This window comes from Schistocerca gregaria, chromosome 1 (genome assembly GCF_023897955.1).
Source record: "Schistocerca gregaria isolate iqSchGreg1 chromosome 1, iqSchGreg1.2, whole genome shotgun sequence".
NCBI lineage: Eukaryota > Metazoa > Arthropoda > Insecta > Orthoptera > Acrididae > Schistocerca > Schistocerca gregaria.
In genome coordinates this window covers 1,077,982,212-1,078,004,652 of record NC_064920.1, presented here as the reverse complement: position 1 = coordinate 1,078,004,652, position 22,441 = coordinate 1,077,982,212, and the positions used below count along the sequence as shown (strand labels likewise).

The following is a 22,441-nucleotide window of genomic DNA, read 5'->3' as shown; positions in this document are numbered from 1 at the left end:
TCAATTTGCTGGTGCTCGGAACAGTATGTATGCATATAGGCTTGAAATGAATGCCAATATGGCGCCTCACAACTCTGTACTGAAGGGAGACGGCGTGCTTGTGACGTAGGCGGCGTTGTGCCATGTCATTGGTCAATGCTCAGACGTAAGCTCAGAATATCTGACATGCCAGATATTGCTCTGTGCGTTCGGAAGACTCCCGAACGTGCTATTCCATGCTGTGACGTCAGAAACTCGGCACGCTCAACGTTCGGGTGCACGGTCCATGTGACGACGGCTTAAGAGACAGCGGAGTGGGGACGGGACGTGCCCTTAGCACTATGATGTCACCCGGAACAAGTCCCGCCCTCTCACCCCCATCCACGCCTATCCATAGTGTAAGGCCCTCCCCTAAACAGCTGCCAGTTCCGCAAATTGGAAGCCGCATCAAAGTTGTTATCGTCACAGTACAACACATGTTACACTGTGATGAGATTCAGTAATGGTAAGAAATTTAAGTTTTTCTGGATAGTAATATAATACGAATGTGCATTATTAAAGAAATAAAAATATTTATAGATAATTGAAAGCATCGCCAGCAATAGAAGACAAAAAATAACGTGATGTTATTTTAGGGCAATAAAGACAAATTTTTATTAACTATTTTATTTATTATAATATTATTTATTATAATACGTTTGTTTGAGGGAAACAGCAGAGCAAATATACAATGCGAAAACAATGCTTTTGAATCTGCCATGTTGGCAGTAAAGCCACGGATGCAGTCAAATAACTCTGTTTAAAATCAACGTTATATAGAAGTAAATCAAAGTCTTTTTGTTTATGTAGGCCCTCATAGAAGCTCACGAAAATTAAAGAATATAAGAATGCCATAAAGTAGAAATGCCTAATGAAAGCAGTAAGATATTTGATTATATAACATATTTCGTAAGTATTTCCATGGGTAATGGGTGAATTTTAACTAGTAAATTATTCCAGTGCCATACCTGCGCATTATAAACGAGGTTATAAAGAATTGTGGCAGTTTCTGTGTGATTAGTGTCCTATATGCTGTTGCAAACGTCTCAGGATAATAATCTGTCGTTACTCTTTGTCGTGTCTGTTTTTAACCAAAACACTTATTAATTTCGTAAATGTCATTCAAACCATTTTTAAAAATAATAATGATGATGTGTGTGTTTGTCACAGAGCAGTTACGGAGGAAATAAATGCTGCAGTGTTTCAAGGCTGTAAAACGTCCTTCATGCTGTGCTAGTTCTTCTTCCACCCGTAAAATTTTTCAGCAAAAATATTCAGTGAATAACACACAAAATCAGCTTGGACCGACCTAGCAAGAACAAAGTAATTTTGATGCCCTCTGGAAGTATAGTGAACATTGGTGCTTGTTTCACATATACTGTCTGAGTTCTGAAACTTAAGTGTCAAGTATGCTGTGGTTCCTCTTTCTCCAAGCAAATCATTCTTTGAGGGTAAGTTTTTCGTGTTTTACCTTTGGGTTCTTTTTCTCACAAACAAGTATACTTCTTCCTAGGCTATTCATCTGAATTCTCGTATTTAAAGAATTCAGTGCTACATTGTTTTCTCTTATGTTTGCTGTGGAAGTACCTGGCACAGCTGAGGCCAATTGTGCACGTTCCTTGATTCGTGTCCTTTAACTATCCGGTAAAATTTAAGACCTAGCAAGATATTAATTTAACATTCACTCTAAGTGCAGCCAAACGCGACAAACCACGTGGGTCAACTGAAACGATGCCCGGGCGCTGAACAAAGACCGGGAAAACCGGGGGTGAGTGTGCGGGACTTGTCCTGGGTGAAATCCTAGCGCTAGCGATTCTGGGGATGGGTGTCGCACACCACCAGTGAGGCCAGGCTCCACCCCAATCGGGAGCGGCTGCTGTCAGTAAATGCAGCTCCCTCTCCACCAGAGAACACTACAACGTCGCACTCGGGAGGATGACGGTTCAATCCCGCGTCCGGCCATCCTGATTTAGGTTTTCCGTGATTTCCCTAAATCACTCCAGGCAAATGCCGCGATGGTTCCTCTGAAAGGGCACGGCCGACCTCCTTCCCCATCGTTCCCTAATCTGAGAATCCGATGAGACCGATGACCTCGCTGTCTGGTCTCCTCCCCAAACAACCCAACCCCAACCCAACACTACGAAGTGAACGGCACGCATAGGACTTTCGAGTCAGCTGCCTGCCTAGAGGACACTGCTCACAGTGGAAAAGCTGTGGGTTATCAGTGGGCTCCACACCACCTGACTGTCGGCTCATATTGTAGCAGCACCTATCGTGATTTTACATCGACGACCTGACGACGATTTTAAACCGCAGAGTGGAGAAGGTGTAGTTCAGTCCGGAGGTGGTTCTGTGGCGTTTTGTGGCTGCTTTTAGCACCGTGACTCAGGTTCGCCATGAACGTGAACTGGGGCTTTCATTTCAACATTCTTGATGACATAATATTGCCCATTCCTCAGCATCTTTGTAATGAATATGCTGTGGACGCATCCATTTTTCCATCCAACTCGGTGTAGAACCCAATTTTTTTTTGATGACCTCCACTGGCAGCGAGGCAGAAAGTAGTGGAACAAACAGGCGGTCGTCGTGACGCATGATGGCGGTGTTCACGAAGTGAACGGCTAGCCACAAACAAATTCCAGTGCATAGTGAAAGTCGTTGTAAACAGGCTCAAAAAGTCCAGGGAGAAATCCTAATCGGAAAACGTATACACAGGCAGCGTCAGTCACGCAGTTATCGATGCCAAGTGTAAAGGCTTCAAGGAATAGCGAAACTTTCCAGACGACTGAGGGGTCACTATGTTTACCAGCGTCCACGCATCAGTGGATGGGCCCACATAACATCGATGTCTACATCTACATCTGCATACCACAAATGATCTTAAACGTACGGCAGAGGGTACTTTGTGAGTAGGATAGCTGTTGCCAATTTTCCCATTCCCCTACGATATCATCGTTGACATCAAGCTCTGCCAGATTCCCTCTCTTGCACACTGCACGATGTTTATGAAATTCCTGTGAATTTTGGGCTCCAAACCGACGTCCAGTGTCGTCTCAGACGTGTTCAGATCGGATTAATTTGATGGCTCTCCTGTTGTGGCTCCTCCAACACGCTTACTGCTGATTTGTACCCTCGTCAGTGTGAGCTAGCGTTGATTCTCTAGTGATCTAGACGAAGACTGCATGTTAAACTCCATTTCATACTCGTATAAACAGAAATGCAATCTGGTGGATAGCACTGCAATTTCTAAGTGACTCATAACACAAACTGAACAGCTCAACTTTTTCCCAAACTGCTAGCAATTACATCAGATGTGACAAATGTTTTACACTAAGTCCAACGAGAAAACTATACCGGGCAATGGGTATGCTACAGAGCTGGAACCTAAGACCACATCTCAGGGCAGTTTATCGTTTGCACCGAAATCCGAAAAGATATGAGATGTAGTGCCACAAACATACATATCGCATAAGGATGTGAAGACACTACAAATCAGTGTTCGTTCAGAACTGCATAGTCATACTTCCATCACTCCATTTATGGTCGGAATGGGAAAGGGAATGAATATCACTGTTACTAGGTTTCCTACTACTACTACTACTACTATTATTATTATTATTATTATTATTATTATTATCCTTTTCTTATTATTATCCTTTTCTCAGACGTTATGTCTGGTTAAAATGGAAAGTGACGTGGACCTTGATCAAGCGTGGCTTCCTTTTAACTGTACGGTATATGTTACATTGCATTTAGGAACTTTCGGGTAATTGAACATGTGTCATTAATTACAGCTTTCTGTAGTTGTATATATAAGTTTGGATGTAGGTGCATTGCGTTGATGTACTGGTGGATATTGCGTGGTATGACTCCTGTAGTTGAAAGTATAATTCGTATAATGTCAACTTTATCCTGATGCCACATGTCCTTGACTTCCTCAGCCAGTTGGATGTATTTTTCAATTTTTTTCAATCTTTTCTTCTGTATATTTTCTGTATTATTATTATTACTATTATTATTAAGTGTGTTTAAGTACATGTGTCTTCATTGTTTTCATTTATTATTTCACCTCAGTGCAAAGATCTACTGATGTTGATGGCGCGGTGCCTGATAAATTTGAGTACCAGAGAAATCAACTCAGCATGCGGAAAGTAGACCTGAGTCAGCGCCTGATGTATTGGAGCAGGTAACTTAACTATTTCCAGACTTCGACTTTCCTATATACCCAATGTCTGCACTGTTTATTAAATCGCCAGCGTTCCTTAGGGAACTAAACATATTCGAGCAGAAATAACGTCCACATGCAGAATTCCTTCCCAACTTTGAGTTGCAAGACTCGTTGGGCCATTATCACTGTGGAGCACACCTGTGAAAGTGGTGGTGTTCTCTCTGACGTACAAGCTAAACTTGAGTGGCAGGAGATTTATCGTTGTGGACCTGTCCTCAGATCACGAGTTCAAAGTAGAGGTAACTTCTGAAAATCCACGATTTATAAACAGTAACGTAGTGCTTTCATACCTTTTGCATATCAATTTTCGATTCCTCAACTGCCACAATTTAGAAATCGCCTAGAAATGCTAGATGCCCTATGTATAACATACAACACTTGCAATTTATATGTAAAATCTCATAAGAATCATTTAAAGAACAGTGCTAGCCTGAACATTAGAACTATTTCTATTTATAGGAAGGGGAATTGGAGTTCAAAATATCATCAAAATCGGCACTGAATTTCCATCACACTAAGGTCTACCTACAGTGAAAATCACTGTTAATTAAAGAATAACACAGTCATCTGTCAAAACAGTATGTGAACATTGTGGTACAGCCGGTTGAGAATGTGTCGTATGAATTTACTACTGCTGCAGCTAGGTGGGAAGCTATTTGAAACCACAGTATGAATCTACTGTTACTGCTTGCTGAATTCGCCATGGGACCTATTGTTTCAATCTATGACATGAAAGCACCATTACAACAACCAGTGGTACTCTACCAACTGTTCCACACTAATCACACGTTTTATAAACTATTATCAGGCATTTCCCCACATAAGCACCTTTATACGATCAGCATATTAAAATAACGGAAATCAGAGCTGGTACGGAAAGATACACGTGTTCGTTCTTTCTGCATGCTATACGACATTGGAATAATAGAGAATTGTGAAGGTTGTTCGATGAACCCTCTGCCAGGCACTTAAATATGTTTTGCAGAGTATCCATGTAGATGTAGATGTAGATCTTGGATTCTATACTTAGAACAAGCGAACTCACAACCACGCAGGCTGACTTGGTATGTCTAGGTCGTTCATCTCAGATTTCGATGTTGCAGTGCAGGGGACAAGCCCAGTGGCCATGCTGGATTGCCATCTTGGATTCACGGACCTTTACGACACTTTAGACTTGGCTCATTTCTCCAGGTCAACCATCTTGTACCGCCTTCTTCGATTATGATGTCACAGTTCATGAGACTAATTTAAGCAGTCTCAGAACTTGGCTCATACCAACAGGTCCGCTGTGTTGGATTCTATAGGTAACACAAGTGATCTTCTTCCCCCACATCGGATTTTCAACCAATATGTTGTGACCAGGCGAAACACCTTTCATCTGGCCACAGCTGTAGGTTCTTTGAATGCTGTGGGAGAAGGTGCATCAATTAGAACACGTTAAATATTAGTTCACTTTATTACATTACTAAGTAAAAGATTTACTTAACTTTGACACGCTTCTTTGTGGGATAGCACAGGACCACTTGATGCACTAATTAACAAACTGTCATCTTGAGGTGTAGCGCTATCAACACCACATGTTCATCTGAAATTTGAAACTACCTACTCGTTGTGCTGTAGCTGAGATCTGGAACTGGTTGAGCTCTTGCACGCTCAGCCCTGTACTGGCCTCAGTGTGAGGGAGGCGTGGCCTTCTGGAGCTACCCCCCCCCCCCCCGATCTGTCACTGTAGACTTCAGGGAGCCCTCACTAATGTCTGTGGGATCACTTCGTGTTGTTGACTTTGCTGTGACACCATGATACCCGCATGATACCATAAATATGATAATTGTCCATCTCGATTTTTTTAAACTTCCCCCCCAGTTTTCACTTAGGACATCTAGCCTCTATGCTTGGACGTCATAGGACTGAGAGAAAGCTTCTTGAAAAATTGGGCTATTTTGAAGTTCCCAGCAATCTTCCCGCTGTCTTATACCTACAGCAAATGGTGTATCATGTCTGATGGGAAAACTGCCACAATGCATTATGTTAATGGTAAAGTCGCATGGAGAAGGTGACAGGCATATCTGCCAACAATGGAGAATTGGCTCATACCCCCATAGCAACTCAACTTTTATGTAACACTGTCACTGGCTCGTTTCCCCAGTTTCAAATGGTACACGGAAAGAAAGGTTGCTACTGAGCCTCTGTTAGAGTTCAAATCTCTGTAATTTTAGCTTCACGGTCTTTTTGGGAGCTATACGTAACTAGCAATGTATGCTCCAGAACTTCGACAGTAAACTTTGGCATAAAGCAAAATGCCTATCTCGCTGTGTTTGCTGTCGGATCCAGCTGAGCATGTCCAAGACGCTTTCAGACTGACTTAGTGAACCTCTGACAATAGACGCTGTTCTTCTCCAGATTTCTCTATTTCCTGTGTCAGTCTTGTCTGGTACAGACCCCAGACTAAAAACGAATATTCAAGTACAGCTCGAACAAAGGGACTGAAAACTACTACTTTTGTGGGTTGACTATATTTCCTAAGGATTCTTCCAAAGAATGTCAGTCTGACATCTGCCATCCGTGGTTTAATTTTATTTGGTCCTTCCACTTTAAATCACTACATACATATACTTCTAAATGTTTCACAGATGTGATGTGATGCTTGTGAAATCGCGTAATCATGCAGTAATGACTATTTTTATCTGTCATGCACAATACGTTCCATTGATTGAAGGTGAGGGTTAATTGACAACCCGTGCAACAAGTACCAATTCTCTTTAGAGCTTCCTGCATTATGCTACAGTTTTATAGCATTGCAGCTTGTCTGTACAGGAAAGCATAATCTGTGAAAAGTCTCGTGGAATTTCTCAGGTTATCCACTACGCCATTTATAAATATTGAGAAAAGTGAAGGTCTTGGAACATATAACTGCCCACATGGTGTTGTGCCGACTCCACTGTAGTTTGAATGGATTTTTAAGTTTGTTGTATATGCCCGATTTCTAATTTCACCACACAAGTCTCCAGGGTTGAGCAGTTATTGCCCGATGACGACACACAATACAGTTTGTTAAAGCAGAGTTCGACGCTATTAATTATGTTTTTAGATTTACTTTTATTACTCGTACAGAGACTCAACGTTCCTTTGTTTAACAGCGCGTCGTCAAAATAAGTTTGAAATGCTAATGTCTTTGCAATATGGAATGTAGACTACAGAGTTAAAGTTCGTACCTATTTTGCCATTTTAGAGAAGAGAAACCTTAAGCGCTTCTGCTTCTATAATCTCAGTATCAAATGTTCACTAATTTCAATTTAGTTCCTATCTCAGTACAGAATTTAACACAAATTATATGTCAATGTCTTTTCAGAGATATTACGTCGTTTCCACACTAATGGAATAACACGTAATTGTCATTTAACATCACTTTTATTAATAATCCTTTTTCTTATGACATAAATGTTAATGAATGATCACTATCTAGGAGGAAAGAGGGGTTGATACTAATAATGAGATAATAACTTTCAAAGCACGCAGTCGTTAGTTAAATAAAAAGCCACGCTCAAGAATGATATGCGAACAACTTCAGTTAAGTCCGTTTTCACGTATCTGTCAAAACTAATCCTGTCACCCACAATTAAAATTAACACTGACGTTAACCCCTTTTGTCGGAACATCGAATCGTAACTATTATGTGAAAGTTTATTCTAGTCCCCGAATTCATTCCTTTGAGATACGCGCACGACCGAACAGCAGAACGGAACACAAACGACTTGTTTCAACAACCGAACAACACAATGACGTTACATTACGACAATGTCCGCCCAATGACAACATCTCTTTGACATTATCTTCTCTACTCTGCTTAACTAAATCATTCCTAATTACAATTTATTCAGCTATTTAACGAAAACATCTAACAAAAAATAAAATAAATTTCTCCCAATGTAAAAGATCCGTTATAAACAGTCCCCTTGGGCGCACACAATGTTGCTTTTATGTTCGAATATTTCTGTCTGTTGAGAATGAAACACTGTTCTTCGATCCAGTGACACAGCTGGACTGATATTCTGTATGCTTGTATTTTGTTCATTAGGCGGCAGTTCAGGACAGTGTGCAAAGCCTTCCAGAAGTAACGGTCCTGGAACAGTCCCCTGCAGTGTACACAATGTTGCTTTTATGTCCGAATATTTCTGTCTGTTGAGAATGACACACTGTTCTTCGATCCAGTCAGACAGTTGGCCCGATATTCTGTATGCTCGTATTTTGTTCATTAGGTGACAATTCAGGACAGTGTGGAACGTCTTCCAGAAGTCAACAAACACGGCATCAACCTCGGTGCAGTGCAGTGCCCCACTGCAGGGCCGCCCTCTGCAGGAGCCGGCTCTGACTGTGGTACGAAGCCTAAGTATCTCTGACCTTTGCTCCATAATACTTGGACTGACAAGCCAACAGCTGTGCTCACAGGGCTGCAATTGCATGACCCTAATCCCATAGGAAATATCTCCAACCATTTGGAACAGGGAGTATAACATAGCAATTAGCTTCCCAGAATTTGATAGTACTACAGAGCATAATCATCAGCGAGTGATTTCAGCTGGACATATACAGTCTCACTCACCTAAATGAGGTGACAGAGGCAGTGCCACAGGGTATTAACATAACATGTCTGCAGGAAGGGCGGACAACTTTTTTTCCAGTGAGATTGTGTATAGCTGCTCAGATGAGAACACCAGCTGATGTATATGCAAAGGCTCACCTGCTAGTGGCGAGAAGTAGCGCTTTGGCCGCCGTATGTTGGCGTAGGGGTCCGGCGAACAGGGCGGCGGAGAAGAAGGGGGCGCAGGTGCGCAGGGCGAAGGCGCGCAGGGCGGTGGGGTCGCCGCACGTCGGCCTGCACCACAACACAGCATAGTTTGCCTCAGTGTGGGGCACTCACACGTGTCCACTCAAGTGGGAGCAACGAGTCCCGCACTGGCAAACAAATTCTCCCACATCTCCGTGCCTGTGATGTATGCTGATAAATGTATCCCTTGAGCAAGCGTATTTTATCTGTTTTCAGTAGTATAGCTATGTTGTTTCTCGTGCATGCCTAGTTCTGTACGACACTCAGTACTGTACGTGTGACTGGCAAATGCACGCTGTACCTATATCATTGACGTCGGTTTGCAGTAGGGTTTTGGAGCATATACTGTATTCAAACATTATGAATCACCTCGAAGGGAACGATCTATTGACACGTAATCAGCATGACTTCAGAAAACATCGCTCTTGTGCAACGCAGCTAGCTCTTTATTCGCACGAAGTAATGGCCGCTATCGACAGGGGATCTCAAGTTGATTCCGTATTTCTAGATTTCCGGAAAGCTTTTGACACCGTTCCTCACAAGCGACTTCTAATCAAGCTGCGGAGCTATGGGGTATCGTCTCAGTTGTGCGACTGGATTCGTGATTTCCTGTCAGGAAGGTTGCAGTTCGTAGTAATAGACGGCAAATCATCGAGTAAAACTGAAGTGATATCAGGTGTTCCCCAGGGAAGCGTCCTGGGACCTCTACTGTTCCTGATCTATATAAATGACCTGGGTGACAATCTGAGCAGTTCTCTTAGACTGTTCGCAGATGATGCTGTAATTTACCGTCTAGTAAGGTCATCCGAAGACCAGTATCAGCTGCAAAGCGATTTAGAAAAGATTGCTGTATGGTGTGTCAGGTGGCAGTTGACGCTAAATAACAAAAAGTGTGAGATGATCCACATGAGTTCCAAAAGAAATCCGTTGGAATTCGATTACTCGATAAATAATACAATTCTCAAGGCTGTCAATTCAACTAAGTACCTGGGTGTTAAAATTACGAACAACTTCAGTTGGAAGGACCACATAGATAATATTGTCGGGAAGGCGAGCCAAAGGTTGCGTTTCATTGGCAGAACACTTAGAAGATGCAACAAGTCCACTAAAGAGACAGCTTACACTACACTCGTTCGTCCTCTGTTAGAATATTGCTGCGTGGTGAGAGATCCTTACCAGGTGGCATTGACGTAGGACATCGAAAGGGTGCAAAAAAGGGCATCTCGTTTTCTATTATCGCGTTATAGGGGAGAGAGTGTGGCAGATATGATACACGAGTTGGGATGGAAGTCATTACAGCATAGACGTTTTTCGTCGCGGCGAGACCTTTTTACGAAATTTCAGTCACCAACTTTCTCTTCCGAATGCGAAAATATTTTGTTGAGCCCAACCTACATAGGTAGGAATGATCATCAAAATAAAATAAGAGAAATCAGAGCTCGAACAGAAAGGTTTAGGTGTTCGTTTTTCCCGCTCGCTGTTCGGGAGTGGAATAGTAGAGAGATAGTATGATTGTGGTTCGATGAACCCTCTGCCAAGCACTTAAATGTGAATTGCAGAGTAGTCATGTAGATGTAGATGTAGATGTGTACATGCACTGGCACCATGCGAGGGTGGATCCCAATAACAATTACTGCATACTGTAAATAGCAGACTCGGCTGTGAGAGTGTGTGCCGTTGTGACCTCATGATTTGTCCAGCTGGGTTGGCACACATTCTGACAGCAAAAGGGGGCGTTGAGGCCATAGCAGTGACTGAGCTTAGAGGAGCCGCACGACTATCGTGAAGTCATCAGCTGATGATGCAATTAAGAATATCATAGTAGATTTGTTATATATGTTACATATCTTAAATTAAAGGTTGGAATGTAGATTCAATGTGTAAATAAAACATTGACACTAGTGTAAGCATTATGAAGTAAAATTAATCCACCGACTTATGAATTTATTCACTTTTATTTGTCGATACGTATGTGCAACATAGTAGCATAAAGTAACATTTACCATCAGATGAAGCAATTATCGAAGAAACCATTTAATTTAGGATAAACCCAATGGCATCAATGGATAGTTGAGGAAATTTACATACAAACTGGTGTATGATACAGATACATACATATAGATATATACCATAAGATTAGTAGCTTTTAAGGGTGTTCGGCAGATCAGAAGTATGTGTGCTTCACTGAGGCCAAGACAAGATCTAGGAAAAGTGGCCGCCATCTTGTTCAGTCTGGTGACCACCAGCGAGCATCGTTCGGCTATGAGACTCAACTTTCCTATACGAGTATATCCAATGACTGCACTGTTCATCAAATCGCCAGCGTTCCTTAGGGAACTAAACATATTCTAGCAGAAATTGGAAAGAACACATAGGAAATATTGTGGGGAAAGCTAAAGAAAGACTGCGTTTTATTGACAGGACACTCAGAAAATGTAACAGATCTAGTAAGGAGACTGCCTACACTACGCTTGTCCATCCTCTTTTAGAAAACTTCCATGAGGTGTGGGATACTTACCAGATAGTATTGATGGAGTACATCGAAAAAGTTTTGTATTATCGCGAAATAGGGGAGAGAGTGTCACTGAATTGATACAGGATTTGGAGTGGGAATGATTAAAACAAAGGCGTTTTTCGTTGTGGAGTAATAGTCTTACGAAATTCTAATCACCAACTTTCTCCTCCGAATGTGAAAATATTTTGTCGACACAGACCTACAAAGGGGGAAACGATCATCATAATAAAATAAGATAAATCAGAGCTGGTACAGAAAGATATAGGTGTTCTTTCTTTCGATTCTATAGGTAACGCTAGTGATCTTCTTTCACCACCTTGGATTTTCAACCAATATGTTGTACCACGCGAAACCCCTTTCATCTGGCGACAGCTGTAGGTTCTGTGATTGCTCTGGAAGAAGGTGCATCAACTAGAATACATTAAATATTAGTTCACTTTATTACATTACTAAGTAAAAGATTTACTTAACTTTGACACACTTCGTTGTGGAATAGCAGAGGATCATTTGATGCACTAATTAAAAACTGTTATCTTTAGGTGTGGCGCTATCAATACTACATGTTCATCTGAAACTAGTTACTCGTTGATCCTGGATAATTATGTTGACTGGTGTAGCTGAGATGTGGAACTGGCTGAGCTCTTCCATGCTCAGCCCTATCCTGGCCTTAGTGTGAGGGTGCCGTAGTCTTCCAGAGGTCTCCCCCCCCCCCCCTCCCCTCCCCTCGCCCCCTCGCCTATATGTCGCTACAGACTGCAGACAGATGTAATGAACCTGTGACAATATATGCTATTCTTCTCTGAATTTCTCTATTCCCTCTATGAGTCCTGTCTGGTACAGATCCCAGACTAAACAAGTAATAGTCAAATATTGCTCGAGCAAGGGTATTGAAAGCTACTTCTTTTGTGGGTGGACTATATTTCCTAAGGACACTTTCAAAGAATGTTAGTCTGGCGTCTGCCATCCATGGATTAACTTTATATAGTCCTTCCACTTTAAATCGCTATACAGGGTGAAGCGAAACTCGTGCACTCGGGCTTCACAGCGCAGCTAGTTATATGCCAGCGAATAAAAAAAAATGTCTCTCACAAAATTACGTCCAGCGAGTACATCTGGCAGAAAAAGAATGTTAAAGGGTGGCAATCTGGCAACACTGTAACCACATGTATGGTAACTACCTCTGTCAGCACTTACTAGTCATGCTGTGCAGTTAGTGCAGTGGATATAGTTTAGAGTTACATGGAGGACGTCGCTGGTTCAATCCTGTTTTGAGGCATATGTTGCTTATTTGGTAATTGTAGTCCAGCACATTTGCACTTGCATGCAACAGTCGTAGAAATGGAAGATTTGTCAGCTTTGAAACAAGCCCTTTCCGTGTCGTGGGCGTGAATTTAGTCGCGCCACTTCCTCTACCAGATGCGAAACCTGTTTTCCTTGTATCCTCCTTCAATGGTGCCATATATTAGTACCAACTATTATTCTTGCCTCGTTCAGGTCCACTACATTTCGTGAAGGCCTTACGTTACCAGTAGGGCTAGCAACATGCTTTACGAATAATGTTCAAACTTGGTTACTATATGTGTTATTAGCACAGTCCCACTAATTATGCCTTTTAGTGTTGAGTCTAGTAACTGCATTTTGCTTAGTACATATCTCAATGCATTATTATTATTATTATTATTATTATTATTATTATTATTTCCATGGGATTGTGGAAACATCATATCTATTAGCGTTAGTGAAACAATGTAATTCGAAACCGAATACTTCACAATTAGCAGTGTCAGGATGAATCATGCAGAACTATATCCATCAAAGGGGTAATGCATGTTAGGTTGAACAGTGCGCAGGACTGATGGCACATTTATGCTGTATTCACTGTCTACCAGACAGGGACTAGTTGCGAGCTGAGTAACGTGCCCATGACAGACTCCAACGTACATCATGCGTATAAATATCGAATTTTCCCACTGTAAACCTCTAAACCAGTGTGGCACACATGTGGCATACACAAACAATGAATATATGGATATGCCTCTGGTCCTTGTTGCATCTGATAACCGGGCTGGTGTTGCCACTTGTGAATATGCTGCTAGATACCCTCGTCCACGTCATCCAGATAAAAATGTGTCCTTCATCTGGAGCTGCACCTTTGGGAGTGAGATTCTCTCCTTCCATCATCACGTTACACAGGTCGTTCGCGGACTCGCTGTAATCCAGCTACTGCGGAAGCTATTGTGGAGGTCATACACGAAGTACCTCAGCAAAGTACAGGTAGCGTAGAAAGGCAGCTGCACGTCTCGCAATGCTCAGTTGTTAACATGCTGCATGAGCATGGGCTGCACCCCTGTGATTATGCTTTCACACAGCACCTGCATCCTGCAAATCGCCATCAGTGAATGCAATTCTGTGAATGGTTCCAACAACAACAGGAAGCCAACAATGACTGTGTGCACACTGTAATATGGTCAGCTGAAGCAGCATTCACTAGTGAGGGGGTCTTCAAAATGCACAATGCCCGCCATTGGTGTGAGGTTAACCCGCACGTCAATCAAGACCATGGATATCAAGTTCACTTTAGTATCAATGTCTGGGTTGGAATATTGGGTGAAAGACGTTTGGACCCCTACATGTTGCCTGATCGGTTGACTGCATGAAGGTATCATACATTCCTCTCAAACTATCTGCCTAATGTGCTGGAAGGTGTTCCACTAAATGTTCGGCAAAAGATATGGTTCCAACATCATGATGCACCTCCACACTCTGAAATTAATGTGCGGCAGTATTTGGACAGAACATTTCCAAGGAAATGGCTCGGATGTGGAGGTCCAGTTGTATGGCCAACGCGTTCACCTGAGCTAAATCCCCTGGATTTCTTCCTGTGGGGACATGTGAAGGGGCACGTGTACTCTACTCTGCTGACGAATATTGAAGAATTGGTAGTGCGTGTTCATGCTACTCTTATTACTGTGGATGCAGCTTTGCTGCAAATGGTCCATAGCTGTATCGTCTGCCGGGTTGGGCAAGTTTGGAGGTGCACGGAGGTCGCTTTGAGCATCTGTTGTTCTGAGGACAATGTATTCTGTTGTGAAGGTCATGTGGTCATTAATATGGGCATTATTATTGTCACTGGTTGCTAATCTGCGACATCTGAGTTCTCATATTACATGTAATACAAATGAAAAGCAGAAATTGTGTTATTGCACTGAGCTATCATCTTTAGCATCTCGAAATTGATACTATTTTCGTAGTTATTCTGTCCTATGACAGGTCATTTGTTTCAACTGTCTATTTCTTATTTGTCTAACCACGTATATGTTATGTTTAGCGTTACAAAATATTGTAAAGTTAGGATACATGTCACCTGAGAAACAGTGTATATTGCAGTATGAAACGCCAGAATGACATTAGCAAATAAAAGAAAGCGCCCCAACCCAGGATCGAACACTCAAACACCTGAATGCTAACCCAAAACTATATCCACTGCACCAACTGCACAGCACGACAGTGGTAGTTACCATACATGTAGGTACAGTGTTGCCAAATTGCCTCTTTGTAAAGTCGTTTTACTGCCAGGTGTACCAAAAGGACGAAATTTCGTGAGAGACAATTTTTTTTTTTTTTTTTTTTTTTATCGCTGTCATGTGAGGAGACGTGTTCTAAAGCCCGAATGCGCGAATTTCGCTTCACCTTGTATACAGATACTCCTACATGTTACACAGATGTGATGTGATACTTGTGAAATCGTGTAATCATACAGTACCGACCATTTCTGTCTGTTTATGCACAATACGTTCCACTGGTTTCAGGTGAAGCTTAACTCACAACCCCTGCAACAAGTGTCAATTCTCTTTAGATATTCCTGCATTGCACTACAGTTTTCTTGCGTTGCAACTTGTCTGTACAGAAGAACATTATCAGTGAAAAGCCTCATGGAATTTCTGAACGCATCTACTATGTCATTTACAAACACTGAGAAAAGTAACGGTCCTGGAACAGTCCCCTGGGGTGTACACAATGTTGCTTTTATGTCCGAATATTTCTGTCTGTTGAGAATGACACACTGTTCTTCGATCCAGTGACACAGCTGGTTTGATATTCTGTATGCTCGTATTTTGTTCATTAGGCGACAGTTCAGGACAGTGTGGACTGCCTTCCAGAAGTAACAGTCCTGGAACAGTCCACTGGGGCATACACAATGTTGCTTTTATGTCCAAATATTTCTGTCTGTTGAAAATGACACACTGTTCTACGATCCAGTGACACAGCTGGTTTGATATTCTGTATGCTCGTATTTTGTTCATTAGGCGACAGTTCAGGACAGTGTGGAATGCCTTCCAGAAGTAATGGTCCTGGAACAGTCCACTGGGGCATACACAATGTTGCTTTTATGTCCGAATATTTCTGTCTGTTGCGAATGACACACTGTTCTTCGATCCAGTGACACAGCTGGTTTGATATTCTGTATGCTGGTATTTTGTTCATTAGGAGACAGTTCAGGACAGTGTGGAATGTCTTCCAGAAGTAATGGTCCTGGAACAGTCCCCTGGGGTGTACACAATATTGCTTTTATGTCCCAATATTTCTGTCGCTCGAGAATGACACACTGTTCTTCGATCCAGTGACACAGCTGGTTTGATATTCTGTATGCTCGTATTTTGTTCATTAGGCGACAGTTCAGGACAGTGTGGAATGCCTTCCAGAAGTAATGGTCCTGGAACAATCCCCTGCAGTGTACACAATGTTGCTTTTCTGTCCGAATATTTCTGTCTGTTGAGAATGACACACTGTTCTTCGATCCAGTGACACAGCTGGTTTGATATTCTGTATGCTCGTATTTTGTTCATTAGGCGACAGTTCAGGACAGTGTGGACTGCCTTCCAGAAGTAACAGTCCTGGAACAGTCCACTGGGGCATACACAATGTTGCTTTTATGTCCCAATATTTCTGTCTGTTGAAAATGACACACTGTTCTTCGATCCAGTGACACAGCTGGTTTGATATTCTGTATGCTCGTATTTTGTTCATTAGGCGACAGTTCAGGAGAGTGTGGAATGCCTTCCAGAAGTAATGGTCCTGGAACAATCCCCTGCAGTGTACACAATGTTGCTTTTATGTCCGAATATTTCTGTCTGTTGCGAATGACACACTGTTCTTCGATCCAGTGACACAGCTGGTTTGATATTCTGTATGCTGGTATTTTGTTCATTAGGAGACAGTTCAGGACAGTGTGGAATGTCTTCCAGAAGTAATGGTCCTGGAACAGTCCCCTGGGGTGTACACAATATTGCTTTTATGTCCCAATATTTCTGTCGCTCGAGAATGACACACTGTTCTTCGATCCAGTGACACAGCTGGTTTGATATTCTGTATGCTCGTATTTTGTTCATTAGGCGACAGTTCAGGACAGTGTGGAATGCCTTCCAGAAGTAATGGTCCTGGAACAATCCCCTGCAGTGTACACAATGTTGCTTTTCTGTCCGAATATTTCTGTCTGTTGAGAATGACACACTGTTCTTCGATCCAGTGACACAGCTGGTTTGATATTCTGTATGCTCGTATTTTGTTCATTAGGCGACAGTTCAGGACAGTGTGGACTGCCTTCCAGAAGTAACAGTCCTGGAACAGTCCACTGGGGCATACACAATGTTGCTTTTATGTCCAAATATTTCTGTCTGTTGAAAATGACACACTGTTCTTCGATCCAGTGACACAGCTGGTTTGATATTCTGTATGCTCGTATTTTGTTCATTAGGCGACAGTTCAGGAGAGTGTGGAATGCCTTCCAGAAGTAATGGTCCTGGAACAATCCCCTGCAGTGTACACAATGTTGCTTTTATGTCCGAATATTTCTGTCTGTTGCGAATGACACACTGTTCTTCGATCCAGTGACACAGCTGGTTTGATATTCTGTATGCTGGTATTTTGTTCATTAGGAGACAGTTCAGGACAGTGTGGAATGTCTTCCAGAAGTAATGGTCCTGGAACAGTCCCCTGGGGTGTACACAATATTGCTTTTATGTCCCAATATTTCTGTCGGTCGAGAATGACACACTGTTCTTCGATCCAGTGACACAGCTGGTTTGATATTCTGTATGCTCGTATTTTGTTCATTAGGCGACAGTTCAGGACAGTGTGGAACACCTTCCATAAGTAACGGTCCTGGAAAATTCCCCTGAGGCATAGAAAATGTTGCTTTTATGTCCGAATATTTGTGTCTGTTGAGAATGACACACTGTTCTTCGATCCAGAGACACAGCTGGTCGGATTTTCTGTATGTCCGTATTTTGTTCATTAGGCGACAGTTTAGGACAGTATGGAACGCGTTCCAGAAGTCAACAAATGCGGAACCAACCCCACTGCAGTGCCGACCTCTGCAGGAGCCAGCTCTGACTGTGGTACAAAGCCTGTGTATCTCTGATCTTCTCTCCATATCAATACTTGGACTGGCAAGCCGATAGCTGTGGTCACAGAGCTGCAGTTTCATGACCCTCATCCTATAGGAAATATCTGACACTGCATGGAACAGGGAGTATAACATAGCAATTAGCTTACCATAATTTGGTAGTAGTATAGGATGTAATCTTCATTGAGTTATTTCAGCTGGACAAATACATTCTCACACACCTAGATGAGGTGACAGAGGCAGTGCCACAGGGTATTAACATAACATGTCTGCAGTGAAGGGGGACAACTTTTTTCCAGTGCGATTGAGTATGGCTGCTCAAGTGAGAACATCAGCAGATGCATACGCAGAGGCTCACCTCGTATTGGCGAGAAGAAGCGCTTTGGCCGCCGTATGTTGGCGTAGGGGTCCGGCGAACAGGGCGGCGCCGAGGAGGGTGCAGGTGCACAGGGCGCAGGTGCGCAGGGCGCAGGTGCGCGGGGCGCAGGTGCGCAGGGCGAAGGCGCGCAGGGCGGCGGGGTCCTCGCGCGCCGGCCTGCAACACAACCCAGCATAGTTTGCCTCAGTGTGGGGCACTCAAGTGGGAGCAACGAGTCCCGCACTGGCAAACAAATACTCCCACATCTTTGCGCCTGTGATATATGCTGATAAATGTATCCCTTGAGCAAGCGTATTTTATCTGTTTTCAGTAGTATAGCTATGTTGTTTCTCGTGCATGCCTAGTTCTGTACGACACTCAGTACTGTACGTGTGACTGGCAAATGCATGCTGTGTACGTGCACTGGCACAAGAGCAGTCACCTGCTTTCTCACCATGCGAGGGTGGATCCTAATAACAAGTACTGCATACTGTAAATAGCAGACTCGGCTGTGAGAGTGTGCATCATCAGCTGATGGTTCAAATGGCTCTGAGCACTATGGGACTCAACTGCTGTGGTCATCAGTCCCCTAGAACTTAGAACTACTTAAACCTAACTAACCTAAGGACATCGCACACATTCATGCCCGAGGCAGGATTCAAACCTGCGACCATACAGTCGCACGGTTCCGGACTGCGCGCCTAGAACTGCGAGACCACCGCCATCAGCTGATGATGACAATTAAGAATATCATAGTAGATTTCTTATATACATTACATATCTTAAATTAAAGGTCGGAATGTGGATTCCGTGTGTAATACCGTAAGTTCTTACCAGAATTTTTAACAAAACGTTGAAAGTAGTGGCAACATTAGGAAGTGAACTTAAGACGTCTATACTTATGTGCGACATAATAGCATAAAGTAGCATTCACCATCAGGTGAAGCAATTATCGTGCAAACCATTTAAGATAAAACGATTGGTATCAATGGATAGTTGAGGAAATTTACAAGCAAACTGATATGTGGTACATGTACATAAAACATATATACACCACAAGATTAATAACTTTTAAGGATGTTCTGCAGGTCAAAAGTATGTGAGCCTAACTCAGAGCTGGCCGGTGTGGCCGAGCACTTGACTGTGATTATTTGCAAGTGGTCCCAGCATGTAATTTTAACTAGTTCAATATGGTGGAACTAGTTATTCTGAATGAATGTTGGTTTCTTTTTCTAGATTTTTCCATAGGTTTTCGCGACACTCGATTTGACCTCTCACACAGTCATACTTCAGTTCAATTATTATCAATAATTAAGCAGTTATTGTGTTAAAGAAACAGGTTTTGTTAAACTTTACGAAGAATATTCAGAAAGTAGGGAATGTTTTGGCATTAAAAAAACTAAGTACATGAAACACATTTTATTAGACACATCTGAAAGAGCGGCTGACATACTAATTTTCCACATAGTCACCACAAACATTGAGGCACTTATCATGGTGGTGGACAAGATTTTCAATACCTTCGTTGTAAATTAAGGCCGCCTGAGAATTCAGCCAGTGAGTCACGTCTGCCTGGAGTTCGGCGTCATCATCAAAGCACTGCATTGCAAGCCAGTTCTTCATCTTGGGAAACAAGTGCAAGTCGCTTGGTACAAGATTGGGGCTGTAGGGTGGATGAGGGAAAATTTCCCATTTGAATGAATTAAGGAGTTCTTTAGTGCCGTGTACTGTGTGAGGTCGGCAATTGTCGTGCTCCACGTTCGAGAAAATCAATGGGAAGCACACCTTGCCTATCCCAAAACACTGTCGCCATCAGCTTCCCTACTGACAAGGTTTGCAAACATTTTCTTTGTTTTTTTTTTTTTTTTGGTGGTGGGGGGGGGGGGACCTTGTGTGCCCCCACTCCATGGACTGTAATTTTTTCTCGCAATTGACGTGTTTCACCAAAGTCTCACACTTCACACAGTTCAAGCTAAATTTCTATAGGTTTTAGGTTTTTCGCCAACAAAAACCGTATCACAGACCATACCTCACAAATGGCAGGATTTTCGATTGCAGCGAAAATTTCACATTCGAATATCGAAAAACCCAGAGGCGCAGAGACCTTCCCGCTGTGATGGATGGATGCCGACTGAGCTGCCGAACACGCACATACCAAAATATACGCGATCGGCGCGCGCGTAGTGGCGTCAGACGGAAACGTTCCCTACTTTCTGAATAGCCCTCGTAAAATGCTGTGAGACGGGAACACTATTGTTCGCTGCAAATTCTTGCCTGTATATTTTTCAACTTAGCGACTAGTTTTGGGGGGTAAATGAGACAAATGTGATTGGTTAGTCCCTTGACATTGGCATAGGCAAATCTTAAGAAACAAACTATGCATTCTCAGGCCCTACGAACTGTGACTTTCAGTTACTTTCAATATATAACTCTTACACCTGCACTTGGGGTCCCAAAAGGTAAATTCAACAGTACAAGATCTTGTCAATAACTATTTGTTTCCAAGCAACTAGTCAGCAGCAGTGTAGCAAATAAACATTTGTTTGGTCACATATGTTCTTCTCTTCTGGAATCAACAAGCCAGCGAACCCGTCAGTGCTTCGTAGCTTCTAAACATGTGTGAGAATTGGGATACACATCGTAATCTCCTCCTCCCCCTCTTCCTATCCCTCTCCTCCCCCCTCCCTTAGTCCATGATTTTTCTCCTCCCTCTACCTCTGTCCATCACCTTCTCCCAGGTCCCTGTACATCTCTTATCCCAAACTCCGTATATCTCCTCCTCCCTCCTTTATATACTCTTCCTCCCCTTCCTCTGTTCATCTTCCACCTCTCTCTGGCCTTGTCTATTGTTATTGCAAACAGAAACTTGATTGGGAGTCGAAAGGAGTGGTTAAAATGGTCGGAATCATTGGAAAACGAGGTATGAGAGAGATCTGTAGGTGGTATTTTTTCAATATACGTGAACTATGGACTGACATGAACTGAATGTTTGCAACACGGCAAATGACCACCAACTGACATCAATTCAGTCTTTGCAACACACCACAGATATGTTCACCACCGATAACACACTGAAATATCTGTTTCAATTGTATTCTTTTTCACAAAACATGAATACAGTATTCAATGCGGAATTTGTTGTTATGAAGACATGCGACAGCAGAACTGTCAAACTGAATGTCACAGTTTTTTGTGATGGAAACATGTTACAGCAGAACAGTCAAGTCTTCCGTCCTGTTTTTTCCATTAAGATTTTCACACAAAAACTGATTTTTATTCATATACAGAGTGAGTCACTAACTATTGCAACCAAGAATAACTCCGAAAGTATGAAAGTAGCTGAAAAGTTTGTGGGACAAATGTTGCATCGGACAGCGGGGGCCATAATATGACGTTGGTTTTTTGTTGCTAGGTGAGGTTGTGTCAGAGATATGAAGGTCAACTTTGTTTCTTTAACTGGGATGGTATAGTTTGGTACTTATTTTCTAATTGGCTGTCGAGATGAATCCAGTGATGTGAAACAGTAAGGTCTTTGAAGGTCAACGAAGTTCACAAAAGTGGCATGAACGTCCGTTTATAGCATGTGATCGAAGTAATGCCATTGGTACAAATACAGTGCTGCAATCTTCTTATCAGGTATTGAATGGCATTCCTTATCACATTGGCACTTATCGAAGCACAAGCTCTGACAATTCTCTCTCGCATATGTTCAGGTGTAGGTGGAACGTTTTTATAAACAATGTCTTTTACGAATCTCCACAATAAAAAATCCAGAGGCGTCAAGTCAGGCGAACGAACCGGCCACGACACATCTCCTCCGCGTCCAATCCAATGATTTGGGAATTGTCTCTGCAACTCATTTCTAGCCATCAGCGAAAAATGTGCCAGACAACCATCGTGATGGTACCACTTTCTGTTTCTTGTTCCTAAAGGTATTTCTTCCAATAACAGGCCTAATGTCTCTTGCAGGAATGTTGTGTACTTCCTACTATTAAGATTTCCTTCGATGAAATAGGAGCCTATAATACTGTCCTCCAGAATGCCACACCATACATTCCCCGTCCACGGTTTTTAGTGTGCAACTCGCTGCA

The 22,441-nt window shown here is 42.5% G+C and overlaps 1 protein-coding gene across 1 annotated transcript in view; it reads right to left on the bottom strand.

Annotated features, from left to right (window-relative positions):
* LOC126289431 (uncharacterized) overlaps nt 1-18,546 on the bottom strand; it is a 114,904-nt gene extending 96,358 nt beyond the window's left edge. Inside the window, exons 1-2 of the mRNA XM_049984902.1 lie at nt 18,351-18,546; nt 8,985-9,119 (exon numbers count right to left, since the gene is read on the bottom strand). Coding sequence (XP_049840859.1) covers nt 8,985-9,119; nt 18,351-18,546 — 331 coding nt within the window. The remainder of the gene's footprint in view (nt 1-8,984; nt 9,120-18,350) is intronic.
* Between the last annotated feature and the right edge of the window lie 3,895 nt (nt 18,547-22,441).